Source organism: Phocoena phocoena, chromosome 2 (assembly GCF_963924675.1).
Source record: "Phocoena phocoena chromosome 2, mPhoPho1.1, whole genome shotgun sequence".
NCBI classification, from domain to species: domain Eukaryota; kingdom Metazoa; phylum Chordata; class Mammalia; order Artiodactyla; family Phocoenidae; genus Phocoena; species Phocoena phocoena.
In genome coordinates, this window is record NC_089220.1 from 96,022,459 (window position 1) to 96,047,903 (window position 25,445).

The 25,445-nt window shown below is 39.5% G+C and overlaps 1 protein-coding gene across 4 annotated transcripts in view; it reads right to left on the reverse strand.

The window, feature by feature from the left end:
- MYO5A (myosin VA) overlaps positions 1–25,445 on the reverse strand; it is a 120,110-nt gene that overhangs the window by 61,634 nt on the left and 33,031 nt on the right. For all 4 annotated transcript variants that reach the window (XM_065901104.1, XM_065901125.1, XM_065901118.1 and 1 more), the window contains exons 9-19: positions 21,315–21,580; positions 20,603–20,684; positions 17,151–17,291; positions 14,804–14,929; positions 13,422–13,505; positions 7,586–7,747; positions 6,298–6,395; positions 4,174–4,260; positions 3,977–4,085; positions 1,332–1,543; positions 257–413 (exon numbers count right to left, since the gene is read on the reverse strand). In XM_065901104.1, the coding sequence (XP_065757176.1) occupies positions 257–413; positions 1,332–1,543; positions 3,977–4,085; positions 4,174–4,260; positions 6,298–6,395; positions 7,586–7,747; positions 13,422–13,505; positions 14,804–14,929; positions 17,151–17,291; positions 20,603–20,684; positions 21,315–21,580 (1,524 nt within the window). The remainder of the gene's footprint in view (positions 1–256; positions 414–1,331; positions 1,544–3,976; positions 4,086–4,173; positions 4,261–6,297; positions 6,396–7,585; positions 7,748–13,421; positions 13,506–14,803; positions 14,930–17,150; positions 17,292–20,602; positions 20,685–21,314; positions 21,581–25,445) is intronic.

Genomic DNA, 25,445 nt, shown 5'->3' on the forward strand with positions numbered 1-25,445 from the left:
TGACAGCAGCCACAGGAAACTAATATACTCACTTTTTTTTCAAATTACAGACAGGGGAAGAAAAAAGTAAATTTTCTTTTTCAACATCATGTTAATAAATATATGTGGCTTATTTAATATTTAAAAATGTATTTCAATTGTTGGTTGTCTCCATATGACTCCTACATCCATAGGAGCCCCTGTGGCACTTTGTACAGACATGGAATTTGATTAACGTTAATGGAATGAATAAACAAAGTTGAAAACAAGGCCTCACCTTGCGATACCTATTTCTGGCCAAGTAGCCTCGAAGGTAAGACTGAAGGACGATCGTGGCAGTCCGCCAGATCTTGTACCTCCGGCGGATTACATACATGCGCCAGTACTTCTGAATGATGGTTGTGGCCTTGGTTCTGCGCAGGAACTTAGCATAACTGGCCAGAGAAAGAGTGGTGCGTAGTCAGTAATCAGAAAAACCCTTGAATACATTTTGGAGAGGCTGAAAGCACCAATATCTCTGGCAGAATAAGTAGCACCTCCATTGTATTATTCTAATAACATACACGTTAAATCAACATTTATATTTCTTATATTTGTATAGTTATTTGATGATCCCCCAAATATCTGTGCATCCATTATCTCATTTGAGCCTTACCTAACCCTGAAAAGTGGGATGTCCCATATTACTTGATTTTACAGTACAGAAAGCGAAGGTCATAAAGGCTTATTCCTTCTAGGACTGTGCTCATTACCCCAGGCTATGTCCCCTTTACATAGCAGACGAGCTTACACAGTAATCCTGTACTTACTTATCACCCAGCCTTCTTAGCTCTGTCCATTGCTAATGCACGATGTTTTTCCTTAATCTATCCATTTGGGCACAAGTTCTTTACCATTAATTCATGTCTTTTGATATCTCTAAATTAAAATTATCCTAATATGTAATCACACGTAAGTGTAACTAACTCTCTTCTACACCTTCTCAGTTAACTGCTACCCCAAACTCCTCAACAGAGTCATTATTAACTAGTTATATTCATGACTGTTCGAATTTACAGGTGATTTCTTCAAGCCCATATAAATGTATAAAAAATAAATACTGAGGACATGAGTAGGCAGTAATTTTTAATTATTTTTTTGAGGTTCAATCTGAATCATTCACAAAGGTGAGTGAAACTGTATTCTATTTAACTGTCTTATGAGTTAATTCCTTGGACCTAAGAAGAGGTAAGGTGCTGCCTTCTCAGGTAGGGTGACCACTCAAAACTGTCCTAGTTTGGACAATCAATCAGATGAGCCCGCCAATCTTCGTTGCCCGTGAGCCAGAGTGGACATGCTGCCAGGAGACCTACCATCGGGCCTGGTGGCCTCGCACGTATCTCTGCACAGTGATGGCAGCCTTGCGCATGCGCAGGAACTTCTTCCGCAGCAGCCACCCTCGGATCGTCTTCTGGATCCGGATGCAGGCAGCCCTCAATTTGTCTGCCCTCAATTTTTCCAGATAGGCCACTTGACCGGCACGGAAAAAGATCTTTGTCTTCCCAAACTGGTATTTGTCCTTGTCCTATTTTTGGAAGAAACTGTATACTCAGAAGTAGAAATGATGACTAGATAAATGAATTTTAAAGAGAAAATATATGTCTAAAAGCAGAATTAGTAAAGGGATAAAACTATTAGCTAAAACTTGGGCTACATCACAATTAACTAATGGAGCCAGCTTTTTGATCATATGCAAGTGGAGCAAATAGAAGGGACTTTAAGGAAAACTGCAGGTTAAGAGTTATTTTCCAGAATTATTCTACCTGGAATTATTATCTGAGGCCCAAAACTTGGTTGTGGGTTATAGGCAGCTACTATTTGCTTGTCTGTATTTTAAATATCTCAAGGAAATGGAGATGCTGACACTCCCTCTGACTGACCCAGGCTGTAAGAATTACATCGGGCTGTGTGTTCCATGAGAAAGCTGAAGGAACAAAAACACCAATATGAAGAAAAAGGCAGGAAGTAATGCACACAAAATAAAAACTAAAAGATAAAAAATCTTGCATATTCATGTTAAGAGTTAAGTTTCTCAACAGTTATCTCTTGGTTTTATCAACAGTAAATCTTCCTACAAATTTCAAAACTCCTTTTACAAAAATGTAATCATTTATAATGCTCATTGACTTCTGATTATAAACAAAGCTGAGCAGTAAACACAGATATATATGCATGCTATTTTTGGTCTATTATATTCTGATCCAACTTATCTAGAAGCATGCAAGTTATTAACCATCTTATATCAAAAGAAGAGTAGAATTTATTTATACTAATCAATACTGTGATCTGAAATTCTAAGTGAAAACAGAGAAAATCACTTTTCACTGTAAGCAAATATTTCCTATCTTGTACATGAAAACAGAAAGTCAGAAATCTCCACATATATCTAAAACTGTTTCAGTTTAAATCAATAAAGTTTGCAAAGGAGGCTAGCTGGAAGAGCTAGAAAGTGGTTCCCTCTCCCTGTCTCTTCTCCCTGCCCCATTTCATCTCAGCTCTCTCTCCCTCGCCCCCAAGCCTGCACTCCTTTACCTTGTGGCCCCAAGCGCAGCGGGGAGCAGTCTGGGGGAGGAGGCTTTCCCTACTTTCTGCTCTCCATTCCCCAGAAAGGACTTAGGCCAGATTCAAAATGTATCAGATTCTTTTACACATTGCCAGGAAAGTGGCCTAAGTGCTTTCAAGAAAAATAAAGTTGTTATCACCAAAGAAGAGATATTACATCTAGTTAATAGCTAATAATTATGACTAATTACTTCAAAGTGAGGTAATCCATCCAACCTAGTGTCAAATAAGTGAAAATATTCTTTAAACAGCATCTCATGAGTCTTAAATTCTCTACAACCTACATCAGTGGTTATCAAAATGTAGTCCTCAAACCAGCATCGGCATCACCTGGGAACTTGTTAGAAATGCACATTATTGGACACGTCCCAGACCTACCAAATCAGATGTTCTAGGGGTGGGGCCCAGCACTCTGAAGTTTAACAAGCCCTGAAGGTGACTCTGGTGCATTCTAAAGTCTGCGGACGCCTTAGCTCGGTATGCAAGTCTCTTCAAACACCAACCCACATTTCCTAACCAATTCCCTACTGTCCCATGCACCATTTTTTTTTTACTGCAAAAGCAAAAACAAAAATCCGACTCTAACTGCTTTTTGAGAAAACTATGCTTTTCTGCTCCTTGCTCCCTAGAAGGATAGTCTCCTTCCACTTTATACAATCGTACCCACTCTTCAGGGCCTGACTCAAAATACATGTCTTCCATGAAATAGTTCCTCCTTCCCACAGCAGATGTGGCTTTGTCTTCCGTTGATTTCTTGTCTCACTCACTCAGCATTTGACAGACACTAAGGTATATTATACTTATCTTTAAAATGCATTAACTTCCAAGACACACTATGTCACCTGAGGACAAGACTTATTTTTCTTAATCACACAGCATCTGGCCTGGTGTCTGTCATAAGTAATTTTCAATAAAAATTTAGTACTTGGGGGCTTCCCTGGTGGCGCAGTGGTTGAGAGTCCGCCTGCTGATGCAGGGGACACGGGTTCGTGCCCCGGTCCGGGAAGATCGCACATGCTGCAGAGCGGCTGGGCCCGTGAGCCATGGCCACTGAGCCTGCGCATCCAGAGCCTGTGCTCCGCAACGGGAGAGGCCACAACAGTGAGAGGCCCGCGTACCGCAAAATAAATAAATAAATAAATAAAAAGAATGTGTCTCAAGTCTGGGTCCAGGCCTCACCATCCTGTATCTTGATACTGGACCATCATCTTTACTAGTCCTTCCATCATAAAGACAGGGAACCTTGACCTCCAAGACAGTGTGCCTCTCCACCTTTCCACCCCTGAATAACCCGGATTAGTAGTATATGGATATTCCTAGGACATTCACAGGTTACAATCACAAGGCCTTTGGCAAACATCTGTTCTGATAAAGGTAAGTGAAAAATCTTTCTTACCTGTATCAGTTTCTCTAAAACATTCTTGCATGTTTGTTTCCTCTCACTTAGCACATCTTTTTGCTTCATTAGGACACGGTAGCGGCTGAAAAATTCTTGGTAAGTCCACCTATAAAAAGAAATTCATGTCAGCTTATTTAAAGAAGCAGGAACCTCCCCCTTTAGGATCCCTTATATTTGAAAAATGTCAAGCCCACCGAGAGGGGAAACCTGCTGCGCTGATTCGGATGGTTTCCAGGACACCGCACGCTCTCAGCTGCTGTACTGCCCTCTTCTCATCAAACCTATGTGTAAAAATGGAAATCATTAATACACAAAGAAGCGCGGCTCTAGCCACAAACTACTTTCCTCAGTCCAGAGACTGAATTCTTTTGTAAAGAGCCAAATGGATAAATCAGAAAAAAAAATTCAAAAGTTGGAACAGTGATCAGAATGGAAAACTCCATGTAAGAGAGGGGAAGAGACCATTAGCAGTAAAAATACATACCACAAACTTATAAGAAATGCCATTAAACATATTTAAAAAGCCCAAACTCCTCTGCACTGTGCCATGCTCATTACATGCCTTGGCCTGACTAGCTGTTCTCATAACTCTTTAGTTCACCATGCAGAGCTCCCCTGGAATAAAGACTGGCCAGCCCTGGAGATTTCTCTAACAAGAAGAACAAATTAAATATGCCCCATTCAGGTATTTTTAAAAAATTATTGGTGTTCTAAAAGCTATTCAACTCAGTGTATACATACTAAGCATTAATAGTGTCCATGTCAGTGAAAAATATTTTATATTATATCTTATGTGTATTTCACTCTAGATAAACAGCACCTTAATGTTAAATTGACACTAAAAGAAGAAGTAGCAAGGTCTGCTTCTTACGGGATGATGATTCCTCTAACTCCCAAGTTAAGCCCTGAGTAACCTATCCGAGGCTTCTGCTGCGCTATCTTCTCAAGTGTTTTGTTGGTGATGGGAGATGCGGTTGGCTGACAGAAGGTAATGGCCCCTAGGGCTGTCCAGGAAAGTCACCCAGGGCGTGGCAGCATATTTCAGCTTCTCACTTCCTCCAGAAAGGGCTTCTTGGCAATGAGAAGAATACAACACTCTTTGAGAAGTGCCCTGCAGTCTAAGGCCGACCCTCCAAGGGCAAGACTAGCATGGGTGTAGGTAAAGGAGCACGCATACACTGCGGAGTGGGAGTTATTACAGCATTTGGTAAGTGTGCCTAATCTCTGACCCACAAATTCTACTTCTAGAAATACATTATTCTACGGAGATAATCAGGCAAATATATAAAAATGTTTGGCAAAAGATGTTTATCATAGCCATAGGAATAACCCAAATGGCCATCAATAGGGAATAATTTAAAAGAATGGTGTTATGTGTATATAATAGGATATGACGTAGCCATTAAAACGATGATGTGGATTTGTATTTACCAACACGGAAAACACCCATAAGTTGAAAGCAGATACAAAACAACAACTACAGCATGATCCCTTCCATTTTATTAATCTCTCTCTCTCTCTCTCTCTCTCTCACACACACACACACACACACACACACACACACACACACACACACACACACATATAGCAGGGAAGGAATGATCAAGAAGGATCTATGCCAGTTAATACTTATTAGCTCTCTGGGTATAATGAAATGCTCTTTCATTTATCTTTACACCACTTTATATTTCCTGAAAATTGTTTTTATAATGTACATGTATTACTTTCAAAATTAGAGAAATATTTCCGTTTTGGAAAAAACTTCCTCTCACGAATGGTATTTGACACAGGACAAGATGTTTGGTAAAAGTAGACATTCTCTGATAGTTTCAACAGTTGAAAAGTAGCAGGGATGATTGTGAGCCTTTGCCAAAGCAACCTTATTTCACCCAGCTCTGGTTTTAACTAAAGCCCAAGTTAACCAAAAAGATCTTGAAGTAAATTACAAATAGTACTAGAAATGTGTGGTTGATCTCAACTTTTAAAATCATCAGAAGGCCAACTACTAATTTGTTCTCACATTTTTTTTTTTTCCTTTGGCCACGTCGTGAGGCTTTGTGGGATCTTAGTTCCCTGATCCGACCAAGGATGGAACCCGGGTCCCTGGCAGTGGGAGCGTGGAGTCCTAACCACTGGACCACCAGGGAATTCCCTGTTTTCACGTTCTTAAAAGGGAACAAAAACGGAAAAAGTTCTATTAACTAGTTGTTTCCCTCTACAAGACACGAAGATTTACCTAAGTATTTCTTCTCTGCTGCTGGTTTGGCAATCCTTATGAGATACGGATACTTTAAATTCAGCAGTTGAGAAATACTTACGTGAATGGGAACTTGAAGTCGTTAGGCTTAATACAGCGCACGTAGTGAGGGGTAGTGGCATTCAGGGTCTCCATAAGCAGGTGAAGGGAGTTTCGGAACTGCATGAAAAAGAGCAGAAAGGGGCATCAAGGTTTTGTCAAAGATGACATAAAACAACTGAAAATTTTCTTCAAATGACACTAGTGGAGATGACTTTGCCACCTGTGAACCTGACCAGCCCTCAACAGTGGAGCTGCTAGGGCTTTTGGTTCAAATTTGCTTAAACCCTACCATTTACATGCTCACCCTGCTAAACAGATATTCTCGCTCCTCCCACCACCACCACTGCCCCCGCCTCTTTAAAATAGACTTTATTTTCTTAGAGCAGTTTGAGGTTCACAGCAAAATCAAACAGAAGGTACAGAGATGTCCCCCATACCCCCTACCCTGGCACAGGCATGGCCTCCTCCGTTATCTACATTCTCCACCACAGTGGTACATGTGTTACAGCTGATGAACCTACTTAGACACATCATTATCACACATCATTATCATCATTACATTAGAGTTCATTCTTCCACCCACCCTTTTAATATAGATTTCTGTAGCTTTCTGTTGTACACTTAAAACTTGGACTAAAAATATAAGCTTGCTTTAAAAATATTAAGGTCATTTAATCATGTACAGTAGGAATTTTGCTGTATGATACTGAAAAAAGTAGCAGATGACTTAAAAGAGTATAGGAAATGGGGGGGGCAGAGGATGGAAGAGTACAGCCAGGGTGGGGTTACCTTTAGGGACATGGGATCATACTGGGGGCTGTGGACCTGTGCCAGGCCCTGCTTCCTATCTGCTCAGGAAAACAAGCTGACTAGCACTCAGCCTCCTGCCCAAAGCCCCCAGCCCTAGTTCAGGCACTAAGCACATGTGTGTGTCATGTTTCCCAGTCCCCATGGTGCATAAAACATCAAAGAAAGCAGAGGGCACGGTTCCTGGGCTGAAGGAGCTGTACAAATCCAGAGAGGAAACAGCCAGAGAACAAAACAAAGGCAGCAGTGGTTTGTGAGGGAGGATATGTACTGGAAGAATTAAAATGTAGAGAAAATTATTTTGGGAAACGCTTAAGCAGAGTTACGGGTCTATGTTAGGAGGGGAGAAGTATGAGTGGACAGTGTTCTGTATTCTCACAGTGAAAGCTCCAGCCTCTCTTCACCTGAGGACCCCACCTGGGAGGCTGACAAAGGAAGACTTGAGGCTCCAGCTGAGCCAGAGGGGAAGTAGCGCTGCAGCAGCGGCTCCCTGAACTCACCTGGTGCCCCACCGTTTTCTTGTGCTCTTTGGCCGCCTGGCCTGGTCTGCCTTTGGTGGGCTTTGCAGGAGTGCGGGTAAGGAGCGTGCGCCCTGAAGAGGCGGCTGAGCTTGGACTGATGGCCTTCTCATCATCTTGAAATAATTCTGGTAGCATCTTAAACTGAGTCAAAAACAGTAAAAGGAAATCACACTCTAAACCCAAACTCAATTGGAAATCTTCGCAGAAACACTATGATGATTTGCAATCCATAGTGATTCCCTTCCTTAAGTAACCCCTTTCAGAGTCACATTCCAGAAATAATCAGTATCTGTGTTAGGAGCCAAAAATATGAGAAGGAGGTGACATCAATGCTACAAAAATATAGATGGAAAAAAATGCAGTAATTCTACAACCTTCTTTGGGGGAAAACAAAATCAAAACTACTCCACTGAGACTTGAAATCTTAATCCACAGGAAATGGCCGCTCTAACCATTTTACTGGTTTTAAACGATAATTATTTTATGAGCAACATACTAATTGAAAGTCTTATTACATCAGTTCCACCAAATGTTTTATCATCATGCTTCATCTGTCTACCCAATAACTCAAATGGTGAGTACCAACTAAAAACTATCACTGAAAATCTCATCAGGAAGGGTGTCATGAACTAGTTCTACAATTTAATAAGATTTTAAAAAATCATGAATTAACTGTAATTTTTAGAAAGTAATGTGCATTATTGGGGAAAAAAAAGTAAAAGGAAACCCTGCCCGTATCCTGTAAGCTTTGCATGACTGCATAATTCCTGCAATCAATTTTGTGTTCTACCAGGTTAAGGAAATGAAAGGCTATTAAAAGATCTGGTAGTTAATAAATGGGCGGACAGTATAATTTAATGTGGTTGGAAGACATTTTATGGAACAAAAGAGACTTCAAACTAATCGACAGTAACATTTTGATATATGTACATATCTTTACAACAGTGAAACAGTCCACATACATAAAATAATCCTTCTTATAAGTCAAAGTGTAACCGCAACAGCCAATTATTTATCTAATAAACTCAGAATATCTCCAGAAGCAATAATTTTCTTAAGAGAGTTCTTTCATTTAAAAACAAAATTAATTTCATTTGGTATAATGTATCTATCAATTATAAGGGTAATTTAGGATATAATTCATGATGTATATAACAAATTGTTATACATGACATACCAATAATGGTTGCTTGCTGCACAAATGAATGTATCCCTAGCTTTACGGAATACATATAGCTTGGTTAGCTACAAAGCAGGGCAGGGGGTGGGGGTAGGGGAACGTTTTACCATTATCTTGTATCACAAAGGGGAAAAATACGAGTTCCTAATAGATTTGATTTGAAAACTCAGCACAGAGTTAAGATGTAAGGCTATTCGATAATAGGCCAAGGACTCTAGGATCTATCTGACACACTTCTGTCATTTCCAAGTAAATTGCTAGCTCTACATTAGCGCTGCCTACCTAAACTTTGTTTTTCTCTCTTCTGTGTGAAATGGTTAATGGAGCTGGGTTGAAATATCATATTCACCACTAGTGTTACAATTTAACTGAAGTTCTACAATATCTACCAGAAAACTACTCAGTGTTGAGAGTTCAGAACACATACACACATATAGATGCATATATATGTCTTCCTCTTCATACAAGTTATAAATTTAAAATTCTCTACATTGAGTTTTCATTAAAAAAAAAAGGGAACATTTCACATTGTCATATTAGAAACTACTCTACAATTTCTTCTTTAGGCAGTATTTCTGCTTCCTTGTGGGCCATTTTTCTCAGACTTCTTTCCTGGTTCTTCCTCAAGCCAGTCTCTAGGAGTTGGAATGCCTTACTCTCTACTATTTTTCACCTACTTGTTCTCCCTAAGCAATCTTATCCAGTCCTACTGCTTTAAATGCCATCTAGTTCTAAAGACTACCAAATTTATATCACTGACTCTGACTTTGCCTTTGACCTGCTGACTTTCATTTACAACTTCCTATATGACATGTCCACTTGACTATCTAATTGCCATCTCAGGCAAAACATGTCCAAGATAAAACTCTTTTTTTTTTCAATTGAAGCATAGCTGACCCACAATGTCGTGCTAATTTCCACTGAACGGCAAAGCGACTCAGTTATACATATATATACATTCTTTTTTCTCATATTCTTTTCCATTATGGTTTATCAAAGGATACTGAATATAGTTCCCTGTGCTATACAGAGCGAGACCCCAACCTCCCACTCCATCCTTCCCCCAACCTCCTCCCCCTTGGCAGCCGTAAGTCTGTTCTCCATATCCATAAGTCCAAGACAGAACTCTTGATTCTTTCTCTTGAAGCCTGATCTTTTACAAGTCTTCACCTCAGTAAGTGGCACCATTATCCATCCAGCATCTCAGGCCCAAAACATAGAAGTCATCTTCAATTTCTCTCCTTCTCTCACTCTCCATACTCAGACCGACAAGACCAGTCAACTCTACCCACAAATCATAAGCCATTTCCACTGCTATAATTTCAGTATCTCAGTCCACTATCTGTCCCCTAGATTACTACCCCCCTATCCCCAGCCCTCCCACCATATCTCCACACAGTAGCATATCATTCCCCATATGAAAACTGTTCAGACTTTCCACAGGAACAGGAATAAAATCTATACTCTTTACCACACTTCCCTCCAGAAAGTGGCCCCTGTCTACCCATCCTACTCAGCTACCATGCTCCAGTCATACTGGCCTTCTTTACGGACCTCAAACACAACCATCTTATACAGTCTCAGCACTCCTCTCAGCACTTGCTCTTCCACTGACACAGTTGTCTCCTATTATTCAGGGTACAGCCCAAATGTTACATCCTCAGAGAGGCCTTTCCTGACCACTGTGGCTGGTGGAGCACCTCACCTCTGCCCAAGCTTAGTCACTCTCTAGCTTGGTACCCTGTTTTACTTTATTTTTATTTATTTATTTATTTTTTGCGGTACACGGGCCTCTCACCACTGTGGCCTCTCCCGTCGCGGAGCACAGGCTCCGGACACGCAGGCCCAGCGGCCATGGCTCACGGGCCCAGCCACTCCGCGGCATGTGGGATCTTCCCGGACCGGGGCACGAACCCGTGTCCCCCGCATCGGCAGGCGGACTCTCAACCACTGCGCCACCAGGGAAGCCCTGTTTTACTTTCTTTATAGCACTTACCACTTTATGATATGATATCATCTAAATATTTGGTTAAGTGGTTATTACCTAACTCCTCTACCTATCTCATTTACCTGTTTACCTTGCTAAATCCCCAATTTTCTTAAATCATTCATTGAAAAATTTAGCCATTCCCCACTGACTGAGGAGGCCAACTTCATTTGAAGAGAGAAAGGCAGATAAACAGAAAGTCAAATATGTAAGTAGGTAGATATGTCTGGACTTCCATCTTGTTTCTTTGATCTGTCTATGCTTAAGACAGGGCTCTGAATTGCTTCAGACTGAACTTATATGTCTAGGAAAGAGTGTTAAAGAAGACAGAAGAATCCAAGTAACTGCTTCATAAAGATGTGGGAAATCATCTCAGTAACAACAACAACAACATTATTCACTAAGAGCTTTTTACACATGAAGCACTGCTCTAAGAGCTTAATACAACCTATTTAATCTTCATAACAACCTCTGAAAGTAGATACTATCATGATCCTATTTTACAGATGAGAGATTTGAGGCATAAACTCAGTAGATGAACTGTGCTTCCCTTCATCAATTAGCAACATGGAAAGTAGGGGATCTAACTCTTTTTAATGACATTTAGTAGAGTTGCAACTTAGTAGTATTTCATCGAGCTGCAATTTACTTATGTGCTTCTTGTTATTTGATGTAGCAACAGATTTCTTTATGGTGGGAAAACATAAATTAAGACACCTTCTGTTAAGTTTTTTTATACCTTAATTCCTTTTAAAGTGGCTAGAAGCTGCAAAATGAAAGAAAGAAAAATAAAAGACAAAACACATACACACAAACAGAACCCCACACTGTATTACCACAAAAATAATTCTGTTGAAAACACATAACACAAATACTGATCTTCTAAAATTAGTACTTCCAAGAGGACAAATCAACACTAGGTTACACTTGCTTCCTATCAGGTGCAGAAAAATTAAAACATAAAGTTCATACGCTTGGGTTGGGTTTCTGCTGACTGGGAGCAGTGTAGGCCTTTAAGCTATGTAAACCTCACACCACCTCCACCCAACTGCAACTGTGCTATATAGACTGGCAGTCACTCCAAATGATTCCTCAGAATGCATAGCTACTTTCTGGAAATTAAGGAGCCACGAGCCAGTCAGAAAAGTTAGGTCAGAAAAAAGACACAAAAGATTATGGGTGCCTGGGGAATGAGAACCTGTGAATGTTCCGTGTCAGCTAAATTATTTAGAGTAGTAACACTAGAATTCCAGGGTTTTCATCAGTATTCATAAACTAAAATGATTTATAATCTTTAACTGAATCAGGGATCGGCACGGTGAGAGAATTTTCTCTTATACGTCATTCTTATAAGGTATAAAGCGTTAATGTCCAGGGCTTAAGAGGATAAATGAAAAAATGATTTTTTCTACAGACATTTAAGACTATAGACTCATTCTTTTCTGCGGGTTAAAACTGGAATTTGGTCCTTACATCATCTTTCTATTACCAAAATAATTGAAAGTAAAAGTTTTTATTCCAAAAACAAGAGTCAAAATGTTCATATAGGGGCTTCCCTGGTGGTGCAGTGGTTGAGAGTCTGCCTGCCAATGCAGGGGACGTGGGTTCGTGCCCCGGTCCGGGAAGATCCCACATGCCGCGGAGCGGCTGGGCCCGTGAGCCATGGCCGCTGAGCCTGTGCGTCCGGAGCCTGTGCTCCGCAACGGTGAGGCCACGACAGTGAAAGGCCTGCGTACCGCAAAAAAAAAAAAAAAAAAAAAAAAAAGTTCATATAACATTCCATTGAAGTTAAAACGATTTTGTTAGAATAAACCAGAAAAACAAAAGGCGCTGGTCAGAAATCCAGAAGAATTCACATGAATATTTTTAGTCTTTCACTGAATATTTACTTTGTTAAATGTAAGTAACCAGCTTTCTGGTTTGCTCCCTACAGGATGAAAGTGAGCCGTGCTCCCCTCCCCATACTTTCCTGAAGAGAGTCAAAGGGTGGAGGTTGGGATCAACCTCAGAGAGCCATCATAGTTCTTTGCAATCTGGAATATTCTGCTCCCACTAGAAAGCAGTGTTTCTGGTATCTATACCTAAGAAGAATAATTTCAAAGTGCTTTGGACCATACCTGAAAATTGCACTCAGTGATCCAGAGGTCAATCTTTATTTGGATGGAATGCTTAAGGCCATGTCTCTAGCGTATCCCTTCAAAATGACACAGCCAAAAACAACAACAACAACAAAATGTTTTCTCTCATGGTCTCTCACAAAGGCACAAGAGAGCCTATAACTGCTGTGGAGGCAAAAATTTCACATAAAACACCACCGCATAGTGGTTAAAGGTGCAGACTTTGAGCTCAACAGCCTGGGTTTTATCAATAATTTGGCTTGAAAACTTACTAGCTATGAAGTTTCCCTGCCTCAGTTCCCTCATCTGTAAAATGGGAGTAATGATAATATCACTTCATCATAGGATTAGGTGGGTTAACACTTGTAAGGCATTTAAAAAACAGGACCTGACACATGTGTTGATAAATAGAAAACTAACAGTAAAGCTGATTTTGTTAGAACAATTATTATTACTGTTAAAAAGCTAATGCTTAAATAAGAAACATTTTAATGAATATATCCTGATTGGAGAAAGCCTATACATGGTTACCTTGCTTGATTTAAGAACTTTAATTTGTTCTTCAAAAACAGTGTCTTTATTCTTTTCCAGAAAGCCTTCACACTGGTATTCCACCTGAAAACACATGGGAAAATCTCCTTAGCTAATAAACTTTTGAATAGATATGATTGTCATCAACAACAAAAATATTTATTAGGCTCAGGCTATGTGATGGGCTCTCAGTAAAGTGTTATCATTAGTTTTATTCTAAGAAACTAGTACCATTCTTAGTAAGAAGCATGTTAACTCTAGAGTAAAACTCCCCAAATATTGTTTTTCCTAGGGAAGAGTGGCAGTGCTGATTAACTGTGATCTAAGATCATCCCAGTTCATGGGTAAGCAGACTCATAAGAAGCTGTTCTCTTCTCTCATGCAGGCCAAAGAGAGCTCCTCCAAGGCTGACCCACTGTATTTCCTTCAAACCTAGCTCACCGTCCCGCAGGGGTAAGTCTCCTCTGGGAGAGAAGAGATAAAAGCTGGAGAGAGGGTCAGAAGGAACAAATGGCTGTCTGGCAGAAAGTTGAAGTGGCGACGATAGATGTAGATGGAGGCTGGGTAAACACTGTATGATCCGGTAAGTAGAACTATGTGAGAATGGACTCTCCCTGCTTCTAGAAGACGTCAGCCATCTACCACTCAGAGTCCCCAGCCTGTACCACAAAGCCGTTAGGTGGCCCTGAAGCCATTCCAAGGTCTCCAGCTAGGAGCAGGACAGACTCGGAAAACCCTCCTAAAGGGTTCCTAAAGGGGACCATGGGGAGCTTACCAGAAGGCCACCCCACAACCTCCTGGAAATATAAACTAGTGTCATAGCTCCAGATTTTCTGAGTATACTACAGAACCTGTGAAGCAGCAAGTCTGCATGCCTCATTAGTAGGGACCCACTGAATCAATCACAGAGGGTGACACACGTCCACAGTTTCTATTCTGAAACCATTGGGTTTCAGAACCCAGAATCTTTTAGCAGAATCTGAGGCAGCAATCTGTAATCAAACATATTAACATTTCTACATTGAAATATATAAATATCCAGCCTAACTGGGATAAATAAAGACTATAAATAACCTCATGTTAATTCAGGTCAAAAATCAGGCTTAGCCTCTAAATGAATTATGAAAAGACATGGATTTCAGAGTTTCTTGGATTTCAGAATTATAGATAGAGGACTGTAAACATGTATTTATTTCTTAATATAATCCCATTTAGGTTAAAGAAAGAGAAAACCAATAAGCCAACACTTAAGCTTACTTTTCCTAAACGGAGCTAAAGAATGCAAGCTCAGCATAGAAAAAAATGCTATCAATTGACGACTGATTTTTTTCCTCTTTGAGCTGAAGTATTCAAAAAGAAAAGAGATAATAAAACTTCCTTACTTTGTCAGCAAAATGCTGGATGATGAAAGCTTTGTTTGATAGACGGGGCTTCTCAAAGAGCGCACATTTGTTCAAATGTGTGTTGTACAATTTTTGGGCCCAAGTGTCATCTGTGCCTTTAGGCATCTACATTCAGGGGGAAAAAAAGAAGAAAACAAGGTGAATATTGTTATGAGATACCTCTGATGCATCAACCAAGAGACCATGTTTTGGCTTTCCTAACAAATTTTACATCCAGTTTAGGAACTCATTCCTTCCACATTTCTCTCTTAGAGGTCCCAAACCAATGACTAATGAAAAGCTATGACTGAGACCTTCAGCAACTCAACCTGCCTATACCAGAGGTCATCAAATAAATATTCGATATGCTTTTAAAGCAACAAAAGCCTCACAGATGAAAGATGAAATATCATGACTATCATGTATTTTTTAAAATCTGTTAAATAAAAATAACATTTGCACACAGTGGGTCATTTATATAATTCAGAAAGGTATAAAATAGAGAATAGTCTCCTCTCACCATTTCCACCAATTTCTTTATCTTTCTGTCTTTAAAGGCAGGGACACAAATAGGATTATTCTATAAACTCCTTGCATTTTTTTTTCTTCTTAACAATAGCATTCTTGTATTTATGGCCACTAGGTTGATACTGATTTTTTTTATTGTGAAAACTGCCACAATGGCTCCTTTTACACAAAATGCTTGAATACTTTTGTAAGCATATTCATAGGGTAAATTCTCAGCAGTTCCACGGCTGAGTCAAAAGGTATGTGTATTTAAAATCTTCACAAATATTGTCAAATTTCGTCAAAAATATGTTGTACTAACTCATGCCCTTCATCAAGAGTATGTATGCAATAAATGTCAATATGGTGGACTTCCCTGGGGGTCCAGTGGTTGAGACTTTGCTGTCCAATGTAGGGGGTGCGGGTTCGATCCCTGGCTGGGAAGCTAAGATCCCACATGCCTTGTGGCCAAAAAATCAAAACATAAAACAGAAGCAATACTGTAACAAATTCAATAAAGACTTTAAACATGGTCCACATCAAAAGCATCGTTAAGGGGCTTCCCTGGTGGCACAGTGCTTGAGAGTCCACCTGCTGATGCAGGGAACACGGGTTCGTGCCCAGGTCCGGGAGGATCCCACATGCCACGGAGCAGCTGGGCCCATGAGCCATGGCCGCTGAGCCTGCGCTTCCGGAGCCTGTGCTCCGCAACGGGAGAGGCCACAACAGTGAGAGGCCCGCATACCGCCAAAAAAAAAAAAAGTCGTTAAAAAAATATCAAAATGGTATTATCAAATTTACACTCATTTGATAGGTAAAAAGCAGTATCCCATTTTTGTTTTGATTTACATTTTATTTAATTTCAATCAAGGTAGAGCACCTTTACATGCATTCTTTTTGTTTACTGAAGTATAGTTGACATATAATATTATATTAGTTTTAGTACAATATAGTGATTCAATATTTTTATAGATTATACTCCATGTGAAGTTATTATAAAATATTGGCTATATTCTCTGTGCTGTACATAACATCCTTGTATCTCTTATTTATCTTATAGCTAGTAGTTTGTTCCTCTTAATCCCGCCTTCACCTATCTTGCCCTTCCTCCTAACCATCTTCGCAATGGTAACCACTAGTTTGTTGTCTAGTATCTGTGAAGCTCTTTTTGTTTTCTTACATTCGTTTGTTTTATTTTTTAGATTCTACATATACGTGAAAAGATACAGTATTTGTCTTTGCATTCTTAATGTTGCAGGAAATCTGGATTCTTAGGAGGATCAACCTACGTTAAGTGGTAATTTATGGCATATAAATTAAAGAGCAACTAAGACAAAGGATAGGTTATTTGTCTAGGATAACTCAGTTAGCAGTAAAGCTGGGGATCTGATATATTTTCCACATGGTGCATCTTCAAATATTAAAGCTAAAACTCCCTCTCCACCATATATATCAGTACTAAAGAACAACTAGTCAATTTTAAAATTATGGATATTTAGAAGTGTTATTCAAAATGCCTTTTGTACAATTTCTTGCATTTCTTTAACTATATCATACCACTGAACAGAAAGTACCAAATATAAGCATATCAATAACAAAAGTGGCTAAAATTGGTAGTAGTTGTATCTAATGCCAATGAGAAGGGAGATTCTCCTGGTTTCAAATGTATTTTGAACTCTTTGGGTCTAGTGACCCTTCAGAATGCAAGTTAGGGTGACCTACACTTGTTGCCACCATGGCACCTCATGGTATACTAGTGAATCTCTGCTTAAACCCATTTACCATTTGACCTTGATGTATCAATTTTCATATACTAAGTACATCAGAAAACCATACTTACCTTGCATTCCTCATCCAGCAAATCTAGAATGCCCAGTTTAGATTCTATAAGATTAATGCAAGGCTGATTATCATAAAAATCTATGAGTGTCCATGGAATTTGTTCTTTCATATATTCCTCTTGTTCTAATTTGAAGACATGCTGAAATGAAAAAGAAAAAGTTGGCATTACTGCATCACTGTCATAAATAATGTTAGTCAAGAAACATTTATAAAAGGACACCAACATAATTTGAGATAGTCAATGGCTTCTAGCAACAATCTTGGAGAAGCATGACTTACATGCAGAGAACAAAATAAGAAAGCAAATATAAACCGCAGACAGTAAAGCCTCAGCAATATAGGATTTTTGGCAAACAAGAAAATCTAAGTATGTGAATACTTAACTAGCTGATAAATATGGCAGTCTTTTTGATTTTTTGATATATATCCCAAACTGCACTATATACTTTTTGGTCCCTTAAATTATTGCACAGTGTTGCTGACCACATGGGCACAGAAATGTCTTAGCTGGCCTTGAACAACTGTGCAGAGAGGATGCCCTCCAGACTACTGAAACACTCTGGGTGATGCTTGCAGCATAACAAAGTAATTCTCTTAAGGGACTGTGGTGTTGAAGTTCATGTGTCTCAGAATTAGATTAACATTCGGTTGGTCTTTTGTGTCTGCCTTGATTATCCTCCACAGTCAGGGAATCTACGGCTCACTTTTCTGGCTTCTACATCCAAATCTGCAAGCAGCTGCAACCACTATGAATCCATTGCTATTTCTGCTAAATGCTTCTCATCTCCATTGAGAAGCAATGGTTGAAGCATTTAGCAGAAATATGTATTGACTGCCTATCCTAGGCCAGTCACTGCATACCATTAGCAAAATAGACATGGGCTCTGCCCTCATGGACTTTGAAGACTAGTGGGAGAAACAGAAATCAAGTAATCACAAGAAATATAATTACAAACTGTAATAATGTTCCAGAGGAAAATAATGGCGAGCTATGAGAGCAGGAGTCCTTATCCAGTTTGGATACAGGGTGGCGAGGGAAGGCTTCTTTGAGGAAGGGCTGTGTGATCTGAGTTCTTCAGTGAAAGGTAGTTAGGTTGGTCCAGGAGGGAAGGGCAATCCAACCACTGCTGCAGCTCCTGCTTCAAGCTGCACAGCCAATGAAGCCAACCCATAAATTCTAGTCTCTACAGATGCTAATGACCTCTACTCATTTGTTCTTGGAGGGTTCTGCTTTCTTTCTTGTCTCCTTTGTCACCTTGTTTCCTCTCACACATCTTGCAACTTTTCTGGGAAGATAAGCCCTCTGTGGCTATTACCAGACAACATATATTTCCTAGAACCCAAAACCCCATGAAACTTAGGGGTTACCAAGATTTCTGATGCTTTACTCTCCTCACGCATCTGGAACTTTTCCACTTTATTTTACACTTATTATAATGCTGCTCTTGGCTCATTTACAGCATTTATAGTCTAACCAGCTACAAAAGCTTTAGTTAAAAAAAACAACAACAACCAAACCTGTCATCCATATGAATATTTATGTCATGTTAATCAGAAAGCAAATTTCTTCTGTTCTTTTGATTAATGAGAAGGCAAATAGGGCACCATGTGTCAGCAAGATGCCCTGTCTGATGGTACCAATAATTTCCAAAACAATGAGCCCTATCTTTTAAAAAATTCATTAATTTACATGCAGTGCAGTTTCCACATTGACAACAAAAACACTGCTCCAAACTTTAGAGCCTGTTTCTCATACAAGTCTCTACATTTAGTTTGGAAAAATCCATGGCGCCTCAAAAATTTTCGATTCTCAATTTCCAAAATGACAGGTGGGCATGAGGTTCAATATGGCAAGAGATCCTTGGTGGTTAAGGTAATGCCTCCAGGCACTAAACCTGCCAATCACCATGTTTCTCCTGCCCACTGCCCTACCCACAGCCTCTGCTGAGGGAGCAGTCCTAAGCACCAAATTCTTTACTGTGAGACCCCATGCTCCTAGTCACAGCTAGTCAAGTGCCAGAGATCTCTGATGAACGAATGAACTGGGTTAATCAAATTCTGTTTCTCGGGTATAAAAACTAGGAAACAGGCAATTAACAGTGGAAGCTGATGCTGAAAGAAGTCAAGATGAATGAGAGTTAAACAAGTTAAGAGGATGGGAGCATTCCAACCACTGCTTGGTTCACAGGAAGTGTGAGGTGAGTGAGGAAGCAGAAACCTTGACAAAATATATACAGAACAGAAAAAAAAAATATGCCATCTGATAAGAGGGAGTGGAGCAGTTGTGCAGAGAGATGCTAGGATGCAGTGTGAGTGTGTGTGTGTGTGTGTGTGTGTGTGAGAGAGAGAGAGAGAGAGAGAGAGAGAGAGAGGAGAAACAGATGGATAGAGACAGAAAGAGGGAAAGAGAAAGGAGAGAGTCAGAAACACACATGCAGAGATATGAGGTCCTTGAGAAATAAACAAATTAGCCAGTCCTTAATAAGGCTGGCACTGGTTCCTTATACTTCTAGTCACCTTGTGCCACAATATACTGGGAGAGAACAGAAGGCTGTGCCACTGATTAAAATGTTAAGAAACTCAGGAAAACCTTGAGAAAAAATAAAGCTCAATTTAGTCTCTGATAGGTTTTTATTAATGTTCCTTATGCAGAGATGCAAAATACACCAGTCATATTCTTGTAGAAACAGTCATAAGCCTAAGATTTTAAGATCACCTCTACATTATTTCACTGTACTAAGTAGCTTAATTTGCTAAATAAAGGTGGTCCAAATTTTTATCAAAGTACATGCAATATTTTTTGAAAATGAAATAGTTTAAAGGTTTTATGATGACGAGCAACAATCCTTTGTCCTATCCCTCCCCAACCCCAGTCTCATTCCCTGGAAGTGACCATTTTTAACTCCCTCAGCTATTTCTTCTGATATTTACCTCTAAAGAATATGCTTACCAGCTATTTTTTAATTTATTCATTTGAAACATTATCTATTGATTTATTGATATATATACATATAGAAAAGAGAATCTGTCCTGGCTTTCTTGTTCTGACCTCTTGCTAATACAGCAAGTAAGAGTTAAGACAGTCATAACTCCACATATAGTTAGCCTCAGGAACGACCAACTGAAGGATATCCCTGGGATCAAAGTTTTACACCCCCTATATTACTACTTAACACACTTTCGGCTTCCCTCTCTCAATTTATTTGGACCAAGTTTTCACTATTCTCAGACAGCAATCTAAGGATGACCTTGAATCCAATCTGGACCATAAACATCTTTCCAAGGTTGCAGCATTTACTAATCCTAAATTCCTCAGCAGTTTAGCTGTTTTAAACCATAGATAATAATCGTAATTCACAACTTCATTTCTGGAACCAAACTTTAAACACATACTAGGAATTCGAGAGAATAATTTTTGGTAGAATATCATTCAAGCAAGAAAATTCTTACCATATTGAATTGCTGCTGTAGTTTTTCATTTGCATAATTTATGCAGAACTGTTCAAAACTATTTATCTCAAATGTTTCAAATCTGTAAAACCAAAAATAATATGGGAAGAGGAGAAAAAGGAAGAAATAACTTTTAAAAAATATTCAAAATGTGCAAATCAGAAAGAAAGAAATAGGAAATTCCTCAACATTGTGAAACTTTCTTTCCACATCAGTGAAGATAAATAAGGGTTTTTAACTCAGTAACATGAAATATGTACCCAGCAGATAAGCATCAGCCAGGTGGTAGAGAGATTTTTTTAAAGGCTGCAGCCTATGGATGTGTCTAACAGTATATGCTTTGGACGGCATATTCACCCTCAAGTAGGGAACGATCAGAATTACGATAAAGCCATTGCTCTTGTCAGGTCACAGATGCACAGTGTCTATATACACATAGAAAGGAACGGGGAATAGAAATTTCATACACTCCTTTGAAAAACTGAACCAGATAATGAAAAAGGCATCGTACAGCGCAAATGTACAGGAAGGGTTTTAACATTAAAGAAAGGTACCCAGAGAAGGCAAACTAGCAAATGAAATTAGACTTTTAAAAATTCTCTTCTAATTTTCCCTTCTCCTCACCAGTAGGAAACATAATCAAATACCCACTTAGAGTTACTAGATAGTCTCTAGAAAGAAATGCTCAAACCACTAAGCCAAATACACTTACCCATAAATGTCCAGCACGCCAATAAAAGAGTGCTGTTTGACAGCAGAATGGAGAACCTGATTGACATGATCTACAATCCAGTTAAAGAGCTTGGCATAGATGTGCTTGGCCAGTGCATCACGGGCATTCGTGGCCTGCAGCTTGGAGATGGGCTTGATGTATGTCTCCGCGGCAGTAGCCAGCTTCCGATGGCAGAGCCAGTGACACATCTCCTCAAAGTCCACAGCCATGAGGTCACAGAAGATGCTGAGAGGTTCATGCTTGGGCTGCCAAAAGAGAATGGGTTATTTCCTAGGACCAGATCAATTAAGCAAAAATTTACTAAAAAATACTAACAAAGAGGGAACAATTAATACCCCACAATTTCTTTGTTATAACAAACACCAAGATCACCTGAAGCTGATCAATGATAATCACAATCATCCATCAAACCAGCATCTAGGCAGCATTTTGTAATCTCTTCTAGGGCTCATTTTTAAAATTACCTCTTCCTTTGTTTCCTGACAGTACTTGTTTGGATCTCTCTTCAGGCACATTCAGTCAGTCAGTCAGTCAGAAAATGAGTCAGCTTGTCTACAAATGTTTACTGAGCGTCTATTATATGCCAGCAAACAAAAACAGACATGTACCCTGTCCTCCTAGAACTTAGAGTCACTAGGGGAAATAGGTGTTAACTAAATGATTGCTCCCTAAAATTAAAATTACTACAAAGGAGGACACTATACTAAGATGCTATGTGAAAGGAGAATGCCCTATTGAGGGAGGCAGGAGACAGGGCCTTGAGAAATGGAGTTGAGATCTGAAGGATGAGAAGGTGTTAACTTGGTGAAAGGGTCTTCCAAGCTGAGGGGACATCTGGTATAGAAGTCCTGTGGTAGGAGGGAAACCAGAGATGTGAGGGATTGAAGCTGAGTGAGGGAGAAAATATATGAGATGAAGCCAGAGGCTATACTCTGGCTGGTCTTTCCGCTAAGAGCAATGGGGGCCCATGGGGGAGGTACTGAAGGGTTATAAACAGTTAACCTGATGGTTATTTGTGTGACTTCTTAGACTAGAATCTCTAATCTAAGCATCCCCTGTATCACCTACAGGGATCCCTGTATCCCCTACAGCTGTCTTCCACAGGCTTTGCATGAGTAGGCATTCAATAAATACTTGTTTAATTTAACCCATGTTAGTGCATTATATTTTTCAACATCTTCACTCACACGTTTCAACTGCACCTGATAACATTCCTGGGGAATAGGTAGGGTGAACACTCATCTCTAATTTATAAATGAGGAAATAAGATCCAAGAGAATAGTTTGTTGAAAATCACACAACCAGGGACTTCCCTGGTGATCCAGTGGCTAAGGCTCCATGCTTCCAATGCAGGAGGCTCAGGTTTGATCCCTAGTCAGGGAACTAGACCCCACATGCGGCAACTAAGAGTTCGCATGCCGCAAGTACAGATCCCGCATGCCACAACTAAGACCCGGCACAGCCAAATAAATAAATAAATATTTTTAAAAAAATATCACACAACAAGTTTATGTCAGAATTCCCATTAGAACCTGGGTCTCCTGACAGCCTCATCCCCTGACCCTTCCCACTGAAGCAGTCCCTTCCTTCTTTCATCTCCCCTCCTCCCAAGTAATCACTTCAGATACAAATCACCACCATTACCAACAACATGGATCAACTCCCTTAAATAAGCAGCTTATTTCATTCATTTATATACATGAATGGTGTGACATCATTTAGAAGTGGATCAGCACTCTCTAAACATTCTATTAGATCAACATTGTTAACTGTTTTGTTCAAATTTTCTATAACTTAACTAATTTTTGGATTTCTTTACCTATCAATAATTTAGAGAGGTCAGTAATATCCCACTATGATGGATTTGTCTTTTTTTTAACATCTTTATTGGAGTATAATTGCTTTACAATGGTGTGTCAGTTTCTGCTTTATAACAAAGTGAATCAGTTATACATATACATATGTGCCCAAATCTCTTCCCTCTTGCGTCTCCCTCCCTCCCACTCTCCCTATCCCACCCCTCTAGGTGGTCAGAAAGCACCTGAGCTATACCCCTGGGCTATGCGGGGATGTGGCATATATACACAATGGAATATTACTCAGCCATAAAAAGGAATGAAACTGAGTTATTTGTAGTGAGGTGGATGGACCTAGAGACTGTCATACAGAGTGAAGTAAGTCAGAAACAGAAAAACAAATACCGTATGCTAACACATACACATGGAATCTAAAAAAAAAAAAAGAAAATGGTCAGAAGAACCTAGGGGCAAGACGGGAATAAAGATGCAGAGCTACTAGAGAATGGACTTGAGGATACGCGGAGGGGGAAGGGTAAGTTGTGACAAAGTGAGAGAGTGACATGACATATATACACTACCAAATGTAAAATAGATAGGTAGTGGGAAGCAGCCGCATAGCACAGGGAGATCATCTCGGTGCTCTGTGACCACCTAGAGGGGTGGGATAGCGAGGGTGGGAGGTAGGGAGATGCAAGAGGGAAGAGATATGGGGACATATGTATATGTATAACTGATTCGCTTTGTTATAAAGCAGAAACTAATACACCATTGTAAAGCAATTATACCCCAATAAAGATGTTAAAAAATATATAAAAAAATAATGATAGTGAAGATGATCCAGGACCTCGGAAAAAGAATGGAGGCAAAGATTGAGAAGATGCAAGAAATGTTTAACAAAGACCTAGAAGAATTAAAGAACAAACAAACAGAGATGAACAATACAATAACTGAATTGAAAACTACATTAGAAGGAATCAATAGCAGAATAACTGAGGCAGAAGAACAGATAAGTGATCTGGAAGACAGAATGGTGGAATTCACTGTTGCAGAACAGAATCAAGAAAAAAGAATGAAAAGAAATGAAGACAGCCTAAGAGACCTCTGGGACAACATTAAATGCAACAACGTTCGCATTATAGGGGTCCCAAAAGGGGAAGAGAGAGAGAAAGAACCCGATGAAATATGTGAAGAGATTATAGTCGAAAACTTCCCTAACATGGGAAAGGAAATAGCCACCCAAGTCCAGGAAGCACAGAGAGTCCCATACAGGATAAACCCAAGGAGAAACATGCCTAGACACACAGTAATCAAATTGGCAAAAATTAAAGACAAAGAAAAATTATTGAAAGCAGCAAGGGAAAAACGACAAATAACATACAAGGGAACTCCCATAAGGTTAACAGCTGATTTCTCAGCAGAAACTCTACAAGCCAGAAGGGAGTGGCATGACATATTTAAAGTGATGAAATGGAAGAAACTACAACCAAGATGACTCTACCCGGCAAGGATCTCATTCAGATTCGATGGAGAAATCAAAAGCTTTATAGACAAACAAAAGGTAAGAGAATTCAGCAACCACAAAACCACCTCTACAACAAATGCTAAAGGAACTTCTCTAAGTGGGAAACACAAGAGAAGAAAAGGACCTACAAAAACAAACCCAAAACAATTAATAAAATGGTAATAGGAACCTACATATCGATAATTACCTTAAAAGTGAATGGATTAAATGCTCCAACCAAAAGACAGAGGCTTGCTGAATGAATACAAAAACAAGACCCATATATATGCTGTCTACAAGAGACCCACTTCAGACCTAGGGACACATACAGACTGAAAGTTGGGGGATGGAAAAAGATATTCCATGCAAATGGAAATCAAAACAAAGCTGGAGTAGCAATACTCATATCAGATAAAACAGACTTTAAAATAAAGAATGTTACAAGAGACAAGGAAGGACGCTATATAATGATCAAGGGATCAATCCAAGAAGATGATATAACAATTATAAATATATGTGCACCCAACATAGGAGCACCTCAATACATAAGGCAACTGCTAACAGCTATAAAAGAGGAAATTGACAGTAACACAATAATAGTGGGGGACTTTAACACCTCACTTACACCAATGGACAGATCATGTAAACAGAAAATTAATAAGGAAACAGAAGCTTTAAATGACACAATAGACCAGATAGATTTAATTGATTTTTATAGGACATTCCATCCAAAACCAGCAGATTACACTTTCTTCTCAATTGCGCACAGAATATTCTCCAGGATTGATCACATCTTGGGTCACAAGTCAA